Source organism: Cryptotermes secundus, unplaced genomic scaffold (genome assembly GCF_002891405.2).
Source record: "Cryptotermes secundus unplaced genomic scaffold, Csec_1.0 scaffold369, whole genome shotgun sequence".
In the NCBI taxonomy this organism is placed as follows: Eukaryota; Metazoa; Arthropoda; class Insecta; order Blattodea; family Kalotermitidae; genus Cryptotermes; species Cryptotermes secundus.
In genome coordinates, this window is record NW_019725844.1 from 2,076,760 (window position 1) to 2,090,308 (window position 13,549).

At 39.2% G+C, this 13,549-nt stretch overlaps 1 protein-coding gene across 1 annotated transcript in view; it reads left to right on the forward strand.

Moving 5' to 3' along the window:
• Window positions 1-12,477, forward strand: part of LOC111863698 (neurobeachin) — a 554,452-nt gene extending 541,975 nt beyond the window's left edge. The window contains exons 33-39 of the mRNA XM_033751163.1: window positions 207-539; window positions 3,420-3,546; window positions 4,382-4,490; window positions 6,478-6,653; window positions 9,375-9,649; window positions 9,811-9,947; window positions 12,361-12,477. Of these exons, the coding sequence (XP_033607054.1) occupies window positions 207-539; window positions 3,420-3,546; window positions 4,382-4,490; window positions 6,478-6,653; window positions 9,375-9,649; window positions 9,811-9,947; window positions 12,361-12,477 (1,274 nt within the window). The remainder of the gene's footprint in view (window positions 1-206; window positions 540-3,419; window positions 3,547-4,381; window positions 4,491-6,477; window positions 6,654-9,374; window positions 9,650-9,810; window positions 9,948-12,360) is intronic.
• The last annotated feature ends 1,072 nt before the right edge of the window (window positions 12,478-13,549 follow it).

Genomic DNA, 13,549 nt, shown 5'->3' on the forward strand with positions numbered 1-13,549 from the left:
ATATCATAAATTTTTAAAAATATCTTTGATGAAGTATACATTTAACAGGGCATCATGAAATTAGACTTTATGCAAAGTGGTGGATGATTATGACAATAGGAATTATTTAAGTTACAATTTCATTCCCAGTCCACTAACGTGAAGAAGGCTCCTTATATGTGTATGGAAAGGCAGAGGCAGTAGGGATTCTTTCTCATGTCTTTTAGGCAGTATGGTTGATGCTGAGGGCAATATGGAGGGTGGCCTTGGGAATGCGGAGAGAGGAGAGAAGCCAATGGGAGAGATCTCTGTGGTAAGAGTTCCAGATGGCCTGTGTCCTGCTCCGACTCAAGCCCGACCTGATGAATTGCCCATTAAACCTCTTGTTGAACATCTGGCTGTACCTACACCTTCACGTGAAGCCTCACTCACTCAGAAGTTGGAGATGGCCCTTGGATCAGTGTGTCCACTGCTGCGAGAAATTATGGTTGACTTTGCACCTTTCCTTTCCAAAACACTGGTCGGCTCACATGGGCAGGAACTCCTTATGGAAGGGAAAGGTAAACTTAGTTTAAGAGTTGTCTTTGCTCAAATTGCTCATGTATCTGATCGAGAAGATTGCTGCGGTTAACCAGAATTTTGTTATATAATTGTCTTATGTTCTGATACTGTGGAAATGCATTTGTATGTGTGGATATGATAGAAGTACTAGTAGGAAGTGAGCAGTTGTAAACTATGAGAGCTTTGCCAGTACCCTTTCTATTCGTTCTTTGTGTGGACGTCATAAAATGAATGCATAATGGGGAAGTCATCTGCCCATGTGTCTATTTACCCACAAGCTCCACTTCCAAATCTACTTGACACACTTTGATGAAATTTGATATGGGGGATCCACTCAGAAAGTTGTCGAGTGCCTATAATTTTGATGTGTACCAGTCAGTTACTTTACATGAAGTTGAAATTGAGCTTTGTTAGTTGTGTGGCAATATGTGATATCTGTAATGTGATTTGTATCTGTGATGGATGAACTGAAGGCCACTTGGACATGAAAAGTAGTCAAGAATGCATGTTTATTTTTATTTAAACTGCATGTCCTGGGATGAGATGCTGTGTATTAGGTACTAACATTTCAGAGGAACAACACTGAAGACAGAGGCAACTAATTGTTCAGAAACATTGGTACACATCTACCAGACTACATGGTATCACACTTAACAGGCTAGCCTACTGGCTGTGCTTTGGACTTGTGTTCAGAAGGCACTGTGTTTGGTTCCTGGCCAGGACACCAGATCCTGACCAAAGTGTTTCATGATTTTACTCAGTCTCTCAAAGCAAATGCCTGGATTGTACCTTTTTTTTTTTTAATTCGCTTAGTGGGGGGTGGAGTCCAACTGTGTCCACTGACTGATTGGCCTATTGTAGCCTGCCCCGGATAATTATGATGATGGAGAATTTGGTAGAATGAAGATTGGCAGGGAAAACCAAAGTTCTTGGAGAAAACCCATCCCAGCATCACTTTGTCCACCACAAATCCCACTTGACCAGACCTGGGATCGAACACGGGCCAGGGCGGTGGGAAGCCAGTGACTAACTGCTTGAGCTATGGCACGGCCTGGATTGTACCATGATTAGACAATAACCATTACCTTCCAATTCTTTCCACTTCATCGATCATCCTGTCATCCAGTGCTACATACTTTTGATACTGACCGTGTTGTTAAATGACCAACTAAAAAAGCACAGCATTACTTTCCAGAAGACTGTAATCTTAATATTCCACATCATGAGGACTTCACACTGTTACCTTTATTTGTTATATGGTTTCCAGACAGCTTTAATGCCTGTACTGCTGGAAAGTGTAGTCCTTCGTGGCAGTTTTAGTTTGAAAGTGTTGACAGTTTTTATGCAAGAGGCTTATGTAGGAAGCATCAGAACATTGAGATCTCTCTTGAAATATTTGTATAAAGGTCAGATAGAAAGTAGTGGCAACACCTCTATAGTTCTGAAATGACTTTATTACCTGAGGTAAACACACTTACATTCCTTCAATATAATCTCACGCCCCCATGTGTACCACCTTCTGCCAAATTTGTGGAAGACATCGTACATCATCAGCGCGTCCACTTCTGTTGATGTCCAGCAGTGACAGCCCTACAGCACGAATAATCTCTTCTCTTGTGTTGTAACGTGTCCCTTGCAGTGGTTCTTTCATTTCGGCAAAGAGATCATTATCGCAGACACTCGTATCAGGTGAATATGGCAGATATTGCAGTATCTCCCATCGCCAGCGGCGAAGGAGATACTTGACAGCATCAGCAGTATGAGCCCGTGCATTGTCATAAAAGATGATGGGGTTCGTTGCCAACAAGTGTTATCGCTTTCTCCTGAGTGGTGGATGAAGATGATTACACAGGAAATTGCAGTAGTAGGCAGCGTTTACTGTCTGTCGTTGAGGACAGTGTGGTGCGGTATCACTCCAACAGTCTCATATGCCACAATGAACATTGCCTTCACATTACTCTGTGTAGGGCGCACTTTCTTTGGACGAGGAGAGCCAGGATGCTTCCAATCATTTGATTGTCGCTTCAAGTGTGGTTCGTATGACCGAGCCCAAGTTTCGTCCAGAGTGACAGTCGTTCCAAGGAAGACGTCACCTCCCCTCTGGTACCAGTCCAACAAGCCCTGTGCAGTTGCATAATGTTGCCATTTTTGCACCCAATGTGCTGCAATTTTGCGGTATCCAAGAATATCGTACAGAATGTGGAGCACAGTTTTGTGATATACGCCTACCTCAGCAGCTAACTCCCGCACAGCCCATAGATGATCGACATCCAGCAAAGAAGCAAGAAGCTGAATTGTGTGGTTGTCAACATGGGGTTGTCCTGAATGGCATCCCTCCCTTCACGGAACAATTTCACTCATCGTGCCACTGTGCGATATGGCAGAGCAGCATCACCACATGCTTTTCACAGTCCCTGATAACAGTTTTGTGCACTATGACCTCGTGAAACTTCAGTTTTTATCCAGGAGCATTGTTCTTGTTTTGTAAACATGTTGTTAGGGTGCTTGAACTGGGCTCCTGCACTTCAAGATGATTCACAATGCAACTCAATGAAACACAACCAGATCCACTCACTGCACCACTTCAACTGAACTTCTGCTATCAGCTACAGATGGCGCTAGTGCCACCTGACGTACATCTTTCATGTTACAGCAGTGTTGTTACTACTTTTTATCCAACCCTTATTTATAGTAATTCTATATATATTCTTGTACAAGATATACACAGATTGTTATTCAGTCAATAATCTTTTCTTTCAGGTGTAAATTCTCTCTGCTGTGACACATGTAAACTATTATGCTCCCTTTTAAGGCCATGTACTTAAACTTTCTTGTCCCATGCATAATATATTTTTTGTGAGGTGAAATTTGTGTTGTAGGGTTAACAACGTTCAAGAACAGCAACTCCGTTGTGGAATTGGTGATGCTACTTTGCTCACAAGAATGGCAGAATTCTTTGCAGAAACATGCTGGTCTTGCCTTCATTGAGCTTATTAATGAGGGAAGGTATGTGCTGCCTAATCTTTTAAGTATCACTAGTGCCTGGACAATTGCAGGTCCTGTTGCCTGTCTTCGTTTGTTGTGTGCCCACTGCCCACAAATATTCTAGCAACATATCTTGACTTCTCATGTTTTTTTTTTTGTGACCATTATCAGTTTCATAAAACACATTCCAGAAGATACTGATCTTTGCTTTATTTGATCTCTGTATGGCCCATCATTAGTAACAACATTAGTCCAGCAAGTGTCTCATAAATTCAACACTTGAGTGTCTTCAAACTAATGTTAGTTTCAAGTTTGTGATAAGCAGGAACTGACTGATTTTATATTCAGATTTCTCTCCTCCCTCCCCTGTCATTCATTTTATTTTGCCTGTGATTAGGTACTTCAGCTGTCTTTGCATGTTTTGAATATTTTGACATATTTATATACGAGTACTATGTTTCATGTGAAGAATATTTAGGATCAGAAAGAACCAAAGAAAATACAATTGTGAAATTGTTCAGTGGTCAGTGACAATGCTTTATATGAAGTTATCACTTAAATAAATATGTTATCTTGCCGGAGGAAGTGTTTTGTTTGTTTTGGAGATTTTTGCTGTTTTATACACTTGGAATTCCTACTTGATTTTTCCCGATTTAAGTTTTTATTCTTTGGATGCTCCATTTCTGTGGTCATGTTCCTGATATTTTGGTGTTAAACTTTCTCCATTTAAAAATTTCTTCAGTTTAATTTTCAAATGTAACTTCTATGCATTGGAACTATATATATGTAGACTTTTCTCTCGAAAGTTTTGTCATTGCTGTACGTATGCTACTTGTATGTTATTACTTCTTTACAGGCTTCTGTCTCATGCTATGAAAGACCACATTGTGAGGGTAGCCAATGAGGCTGAATTCATTCTCAATAGGATGAGAGCTGATGATGTTCTGAAGCATGCTGATTTTGAGGTAAGAAATCACACTGCAGATTATATGTATACATAGGTAAGATGGTTAGGTATCTCCATTTCATAGCCACTATACCATGAAGGTGTTGTTAATCTTAGCACTAGATGGTGCTGAATGGTTAGCTTCTTCCTCTGGCCACTTTATCACTGGCAGAACAGTTGTCCAGTTCCAATCAAAAGGCAGCTGTCATATGGTCAGGAAAAGAAATACACGTATTTCTGTCCCTGCTAGAAATCGAACCCCATTCATCCATCCTGTGACCAGTTGTTTTACTGATTGAGCTATTGCTACCCTAAACTAAAGTGATGCAAGTTCACGAACTCTGCCTTCAGTATATGCCATTGTGATGTGATCTGTCTCGGAGTTACATCTTTATGTGCATATATTCAGTTAATTTGAGCTAAAAAGAACATTATTATAGGCAAACTTTGTATGCTTTTTTTTTTATTCCTGAGCAATGGTCAGTGAACAGCCTAAAAGGAAATGAAAGAGCTACTGTGAGGCTGTTATGAATCTCCCAAGTGGGGAAGTATGTGTAGATGACAAAATCATTTATTCATTATTAGTATATTTTTTATGCTAGGGCTAGAACATCTTCTGACTTCACGTCTTCATATTGTTGGCCTTTCTAATCTCTCCTTTCGGATTATATATAATTTTACCTCTTGATGTCCTTTCATTGTTTATGGTTTAAAAATTTTCAGGCTGTTACTTTTCAGTTTTTTAATGAATTCAAATTTTCTTCTCTGCTCTGATATCCCCATTTCTCACTTCATCCATCCCTCCTACAGGTAATTTTTCTCATTTTTTAAATCAGCTGGAATTACTATTAAATAAAGTGTATAATTCATCAAATAGATAATTTTATGTGGTGACTTCAATGTAAATTATTTAAATGATAATACTAGGAAAGATTGTTTAAACTCACTTTTAGCTTCCTTTAATCTTTGTAGTATAATTAATTTCCCTACAAGAATTTCTTATAATTTTTTTACTTTAATAGATAATATCTATATTAATAGCTACTTACATGGATTCTCTGTGCATCCTCTTATTAACGGTGTCAGACCATGATGCTCAGGTCATTGTTTTGAATAATATTACTGTTCTAGACCATAAACAGATATTTTATTACAAAAGAGTTATTAATAATTATACTATAGGTCAATTTTTATTTTTGTTAAGTTATGAAAATTGGGAAGAGTTTTTTTCTTAAATGAATGTGAATATAGCCTTCAATCAATTTTTTAACATATTTCTTAGGATCATTTATTCATGTTTTACCTTGAAAAAATTTCAATATCCACATGCACAAAAATCGTGGCCAACTTCTGGTATTAAAATTTCATGTGCAAATAAAAGAATACTGTATCTGGTTTCCAGAAATAGCAACAATCCTAATGTCAAAGAATATTTTAAGAAATATTGCAGAATCTTGACCAGCGTTATTATGGCAACCAAAAAATTACATTATAACACACTTATAGTAAAATCTAACAACAAGACTAAAACTACATGGAATATTGTGAAAACTATTACTAATAATAGGAGGACCTACTGATAATATAACCAAAATGNTGATGAAAATAAATGATAAATTATCTTGTAATACGATAGGTATTATAGATGCATTTAAAAATTACTCTTCATCCATAGCCAAAAAATTATTTAATAATAATTCCTCTGGGTATCCCTCTGTTAATAACAAAGATGAATTTTAGCAATACAAATGCTTATGAAATTCAAAAAAGAATATTGTCAGTGAAACCCAAAAATTCTCAGGGCTATGATGAAATATCATTAAGAATCATGAAATATAGTGCTCCGTATATCTTGTCTCCTTTAACAAGATCCTATTAACAGGTATTTTCCTGGAGAGACTGAAGTTGTCTGAAGTTAAACCGCTCTACAGGAAAGGTGATAAAGCTGAAAAGGTGTGCCTTTATTTTGTGCATGTATATTTATGCCTATAATTGTTTGATTTCAGTCTCAGTGTGCACAGACTTTGCTGGACAGACGGGAAGAGGAACGAATGTGTGACCATCTTATTACAGCTGCACGTCGAAGAGACAATGTGATTGCTAGCCGACTGCTGGAGAAAGTTCGTAACATCATGTCCAATAAGCATGGTGCTTGGGGCTATATGGATCCACATGCAGCCAAGTAGGTCAAATAGCTGTTTAGATTATTGTATTCTGTACCCATATTACATTGAATAATGCATTCATATGTGTCTGTATATTGTCACGTGTTGGGTGTATAACGCAACAAATAATTTCACGCCGTATTGGATATAGCGAATTTGTTGCACATTCGCTCTTACAATCACACAATTTACAATCTTACAATTACTGCCATCGGCAGTATCACAAATACTATACTGCAATTAACTGGTTACTCTTTCTCTAGTAACTGGCTCAATACTCACTACTCACTAACTAATCACTACTCACTAACTAATCACTCACTACTCACTAACTGCTAACTCTGAATAGTGTTCGCTGCTCCTTATTTAGCCTCGGCATGGACAAGACAGAAGACTGCTTTCTTCATAGTCACCGCCGTGAAAGCCTCAAATCTTACAAGACAGAAAACGGTTACATGATAGGTACTGCTGTTGCCTGACGCCATGTTTGCCGATAGCCTAGCAACACTGTCGGGAGTTGTTTACTGCTGCATAGCAACCGCGGCATCCCTTGGTCACGTCACCATGGGAAGGGGCTGGTCTATTGACTGGTCTATTACCGTAGCAACGGCAACGCTCTGAAGGTGTTATGTCACCACTGGCGGGGGAGGGGGTGTCCTGCATAGCGCAAATGCATCACAATATATTGTATGTCTCATTGTATATTTTAAAAGCATCATGACAAAGGTTTATGCTACCATTACTTTCAAACAGGAGGTATCTGTAGAAAATCTAGTGCCATATGAAATTTGGCCCTCTGTTATTTATCATTCTGTCTGCTGGGCTATGAGACTGTGTAGTCTCATGAAAGCCTGTTGCTGTTTCGGAGAAACATACTACCTCTATCTTCTGGGTTGAAGAGAAAGGGAAGCAGGCAGCAAGAAGAGCTGTGTGTGCTGCCTGCATCAAGCTAATTTCTTGCTTGTCTGACTTGACCCTGATGATGGAGGCTGTATGTTCCTTCAGGATGTTGGTTCATTTTCATTGGACTACATGGCATTATAGCCCAGAAGATAGAACTCTTCAAATTAATTTACTCTTTATTAAACTGAATTTTATGATGAAATGTTTTACACGATGTTCATATGGGGAGACAGATAGGAGCAGAAAAAAATTGTTATTCTAGAGCTTTTTTGGAAATTTATCCATTGGAAGTAGGGAGAATTGAATCTATAAATCTTCCAAAGATGATGACCCAAGACCAATCAAAATTTCACATGCCAAGATTACTACCTTCTGGATGCTAAAAAATAGTAACCTTCCTGATCACTTTCATGAGAACCTCAGATTGTACAAAGTTGCCCTTATCTTGGGAAAATATTGTCACATGTTAGTGAATAGACATGGGGTTTGGATTGGTAATAGGATTTATTGAACACTTATAAATTGTAACTACAAGTAATTATAATGCTGTCACTAATTCATTCACTCTTCTTCTCAGTACAACACTAAGTCATCTCATTTTGTCTTCATTTGCTGTTGCTTGGTAATGGATCCCGGTAGTGTTCTCTGCTTATCCGTTACCAGCTGGCAGCTGTCCAGTTGGGTCCCGTTGTATAGCTTGTGGTCAGACCACGTAGCAAATAGTACCAACTGCTTAGAAAACACTGAGTCAGTCTCAGTCTTCTGACTGTGACATCCTTATGTGTTGAGTTCCAAAAATGACTGAACCAAAACAGTCTTTAGTATCCGTCACACTGCTGACTGACTCCACATGGCCATATTTTTGTTACATATTTGCACTGTACAGACATGAAGACTTACACATTTAATGTGTAATTTGGTGGCTGTTTAAAAAGCTCATGAGATTTTTGACTCTACATTGTAACATTAACTATTCATATCATGACATTTACCATGTCCTGGAAAACTAAATACTTGATTTTCAGTAACCACATAAGATCTTGATGTCAGCTTGTCTTGTCCACTGCTGTTTTACTGTACGCAAGTCTACTGTCTTCTTACACACTCTTAATTTGTGTGTCATACTGCCAGCACTGAACTAGCTTCTTGTCACACAGTTCACCCTGTTTCTTCACAGATAAATGTTGTATGCCGCTTGAAAGTTTACAATCAGACTCAACTCGGTTACCCTCCTTGCCTTCTGATCAACATTTTTTAAAAGTTGATATTTCTATAAAAGTCCAGAGCACACATGGGGAATGAAGCCCATGACTTCTTCTGAGGAATGCAAGAGAAAGGGGAGGTCTGAAACCTTCAATGAACAATAGGCACATGCATGGTCACACATTATCCCCCACCCCCAACACGTGCGAATGTGTGCGTGCACACACATTTTGTGCACCAATATGCCTAGCTCTCGTGGAATTTAACTTGTGCTTTGAATAACATTATTTCAGTTTTGAATTTTCAGCACTGAAAACATAAAAAGTCATACATACTGAAATGGGGACTGACAGTGTCTCAAATCTTAAAGCACAGTGAATTATCCAACATCAGATTAGCTTCGTTTGACCGATATTTTTTCTTGCTCCTATAATTTAGTGCAGGAACCAGTAATTATTTGTATCTTGAATTAACATCTAGACCAAGCAGGAATTCATAGATAATTTGTTTGGAAAATATTTGTATACCTTTCCATTCCAGTTAGTTCATACTGCAGCTTACTTGTGAGTCATTGAAAATTTTGCATTTTTTTACAGAATACCTTGAGATGTAATGTGCTTTCTCTTTTACAGACTGAATGAGTTTTGGAAACTGGATGCATGGGAAGATGATGCTAGGCGGAGGAAACGTTTTGTACACAATCCTCTTGGATCAAGTCATCCAGAAGCAACATTAAAGGCAGCTCTTGAACATGGTGCCCCTGAGGATGCTATTCTTCAGGCTCGTGAAGAATTTCATGCACATCTTGCGGCTTCACGAGGACAGCAGCAACAGATGCAGTCCACTGACTTAATGGATGACAGTGAACTTCTAGCAGATGATCGTGATCTTGACGTTGATCTCACAGGTGAGCCAAAGTGAACTTAAATTTATATCTGGTGCATTTTGCAACAGCACCTACTAGTTTATGCATATCTGTCTTTCTGTTCATTTATTTACTCCATTAAGGATGAAGAAGCATTGTAATTATAAGGAAATGTTTGTAATGAGTTTATTTGTTTGGTACAGGTCCTGTAAATATCAGTACAAAGGCCCGCCTTGTGGCACCAGGAGTGGTTGCACCAGGAACTGTCTCCATTACTTCAACTGAACTGTACTTTGAGGTTGATGAAGAAGATACAGAATACCGCCGGATTGACCCAGAGGTAGGACCATATCTGTTCTGTTTTTTATTCTTTGTTGTCCATGTGGTGGGAAGCTATGTGCATTCTTGACAATATACAAGAGGAGACATAGTAAATGCCAGGGGTTCATTAACATTATAATGAAATTTAATGCATTGGAAAGCCAGATGCCCAAAGTACAAATTTTCCAAGAGCTCAGTGAGTGTATATTGACAATTTGAAACCTAGTAAATATAAGAAAGTTCCACGTGCACATTAATTTTGTGTAATGAACGTGCATAATAGGAACTTATGAGGCAGCCATTTCTCTGAAATTTATTATTTTTTCTGAACATGTCTGACTATATTTTCCTGTCATTATGTGCCATCAGAACAAAACAAAGCATGAAGCAGCATTGTGTCTGGATCCCAGATAGACCTGCAGTCAAAGCATAGTTGTGTAGATTAAATGAAAGAAAGAAAATACTCATGTAAATATATATAAGTAAAAATGGCATAACTTATAAAATAATGTTGTTATCCTGTCCTGACTATATGGATCTTACTTTTTTAACTTTTGATCCTTTACTCAACAAAGAACTTCAAAATGCATATAGCTTCCATTTTTGGCTTTCTGCATTTTTTTGCACAAAAACGCTGGTGCTTCATATAAAATAATTGCTAATGTTATTGCTTTTATAACATGGAATATTTACACTCACTGCCTCTGCATTTGTAGTTGCTGTTTTGTTTGTCAGTTGGTAAGTATAACTACTGTACTTCTCATGAGTGAACAGATAACACCAACTGTTTATAACGTTTATGCTGATAGGCTGCAATCTGTGGAATATTCTCTATATCATATAGGCTACTTGGTGTTTGCAGAATTTGTACATTGTGTGGAAAAAAATAAGTTATGTATAGAGAAGCATTTCCTTACTAAGTCAGCAGTACATTCCTTCTTGTGTCATAGGTATAATTTTTATATGAATACACAGTTTTCAAGACCTTGCTCATTAAGTGCCTAAAAGTTAACTAACTAACTCACCCTTTGGAGCAGAGATGAGGAACAGCTAATAGTACTTCAGCTTGTCACTTGTCACATTCTCCATCTTTTATAGAAGAGTCTGAATTGGACCCTGTCCTGAGCTATATGAATCCAATCCACATCCTTATGCCCAGTTTCTTTAAAATCTATGCATAGATCAATAATTGTTACCTTCAGTTTGTAACAAAATGTTAGGGAATCCATTCAAAATGTGTCAGAGAGTTCAAATATATGGGAATGACCATAAGGAGATCAAAATTAAGTTCCTGTAGCAGCTAAGAGGGGGTCAAATTTTTTATATGTTTATTATCTTTCAGTTCAGAATCTTTTGTCTTCCTGTTTCTGCCTAGAAACACAACTTATTCAAATATATATAAAAATATATGATTTTCTGTCTTGTTTCTTACTGATGTGAGATTTGTCTCTCTCCTGAATGGAATAATATAGACTAGGAATGTTCTAGAATAGGATTCTGAGAGGAATATTTGGACCTGAGAGAGATGGGATGGAATTTCATAATTTTTTCTCTTCACCAAATATTATTAGGGTGATAATGTAAGAGACAAAATAGAAGGACCATTTGTAAGATGTAGGCAGAGATGAGATGATAATATCAAGACTATCTTCAGTAAATAGAGCAAGAAAGTGCAGACTGGATTTTTCCAGCTCAGGATATGGTTCATTGTGGGCTCATATGAATAAGGTAATGAATCTTTGGATTCCATAAAGGACACAGGAACTTTTTAGCTATTCTAGCACTGTTAGTTTCCTGAGGACTGTGCTGTGTAAAGTTTCATAGCTAGGTGGTGCAGTAATAGATTCCTACTGCTTGACAGTTATTCCATATTTTAGACAGAATGTGTTGGATGCCGGTTCTGGTATTTGGAGAGAGCGCCATGTAAGTTCCTGATGAATGCTGGCAAAGCTCCACCCACATTGGGCAGGCTTTCATGAACAATGGTGGTTCTCCATGTTCGTGTAGCCAGGATTATGAGCTGGCCGGCTGTAGAGCGGCAAGTGCTGGTGGAGGCTTCCCAAGGGTCGAGGCGACTGCTTTCAGAGTTGGTTGGCGGCGTTGCTGCTAGTAGTGTTGCAATTGCTGTGTGCGCTCCAGATGCTGTCGCGAAGTAAGAGTAACTGACTGGCTAACTAGCACGATGTGGTCGCTATCTTTATCCGCTGTTGTTAGTGATGCTTGGCCCAATGAATGTTGGTGCTGCTGAGGGAGGGTCATGGTCCTGGAGATGCATTGTCGTAGGCTCCCACATCACGCCCCTCCCGCAGAGATGGTTGCTCAGATGTAGAAATGAGTAGGGAAACGAACGTGGTGACCGGAGCATGTAGTTCGTGTGGCGGGCGGTGACATGGCAGGTGGCGCCATGTGGTTAGGGTTGCTTTGACTACCAGGTTGAAGGTGGTGTTCTCGCCATCAGTCCCATTGAATATGTAGGCTGGCTTGATCCTATCAGCTTACATGGTGACAGGCCTGTCGCATATGAATTGCAGTGTTTTCTATCTTTGTGAGAGGACCTGGTAAGGGCTGCTGTAGTAGTGCTCCAAAGCCTGGTGTGTTGTGTCCTGAAGGAGAAACACGTGTGTACACTTCTCGAGGTCGCTGTATACAGGCATGGCATGCTGCTGGAACTTGTCTGAGGCTGGCCATATCCTGGCAGAGCTGAGTTATGAGGTGCTCGCTGTATATGAGCTCAGCTACTGCAGCCTGACGGTCTGCTTTGAACGCCGTACAGATTCCAAGGAGAATCAGGGGAAGCGCACCTGCCCACTGTTGGTCCGCGTGACACATGATGGCTGCCTTCAGTGTCTGGTGGAAGTGTTCTGGGTGGTGGGCAGTTGTCCAAGAGAGCTGAATGCCACACTCCAAGGCCAGCGAGTGGAAGAGTAGAGATTGAAACTGACATCCTAGGTTGGTGGTGATGGTCTGCGGACAACTGAAGTGGGAAATCTAGCCGGTTAGTAGGGCACGTGCCACTAATTTTTTCTTATGTCAGTTGTCATGTGTGAACTCAATCAGATGTTAAACATTTTTTTTTGAACCAGGAGAGTGGTGTCATGGTATGACTTCAAAACACAGGAGATCCCAGTTGTAAGAAACTGGGGTAGAAAATGAAATGTTGCAATGGTATGAATATTGTCACATGTGTCTGTGACTACAGATGGGGTATGGATTGGTGACTAGATTTGTTGTCCCCTTTAACACGCGACTCATGACTACAAGCAATTACCGCGCTACCACTAATCTCCACAATTCACAAATCATCATAGCACCTCTTAAGTCTTCTCCAGCCTACAGGGTCTTCACCAGTTATTCCCCAGCAACAACTTCTATCAGTGGAGATTCTTCAGCTTCACACTGTCATGCCCTCGTGTCACGGCCGCCTATACAGACCCACAGCGTGAACATAAGATCATATAAAGAACCCCACGAAGAACAAGAACACATATTGATGAATAACCACCTAAAAACATGGCATCACAGAACAAAATGGACATGATAACATAAAACAAAAGAATATGTATACTCTTTAACACATAACTTTAATTCCAATTAGAGTATTTTAATATTTTTAAAAGTCTT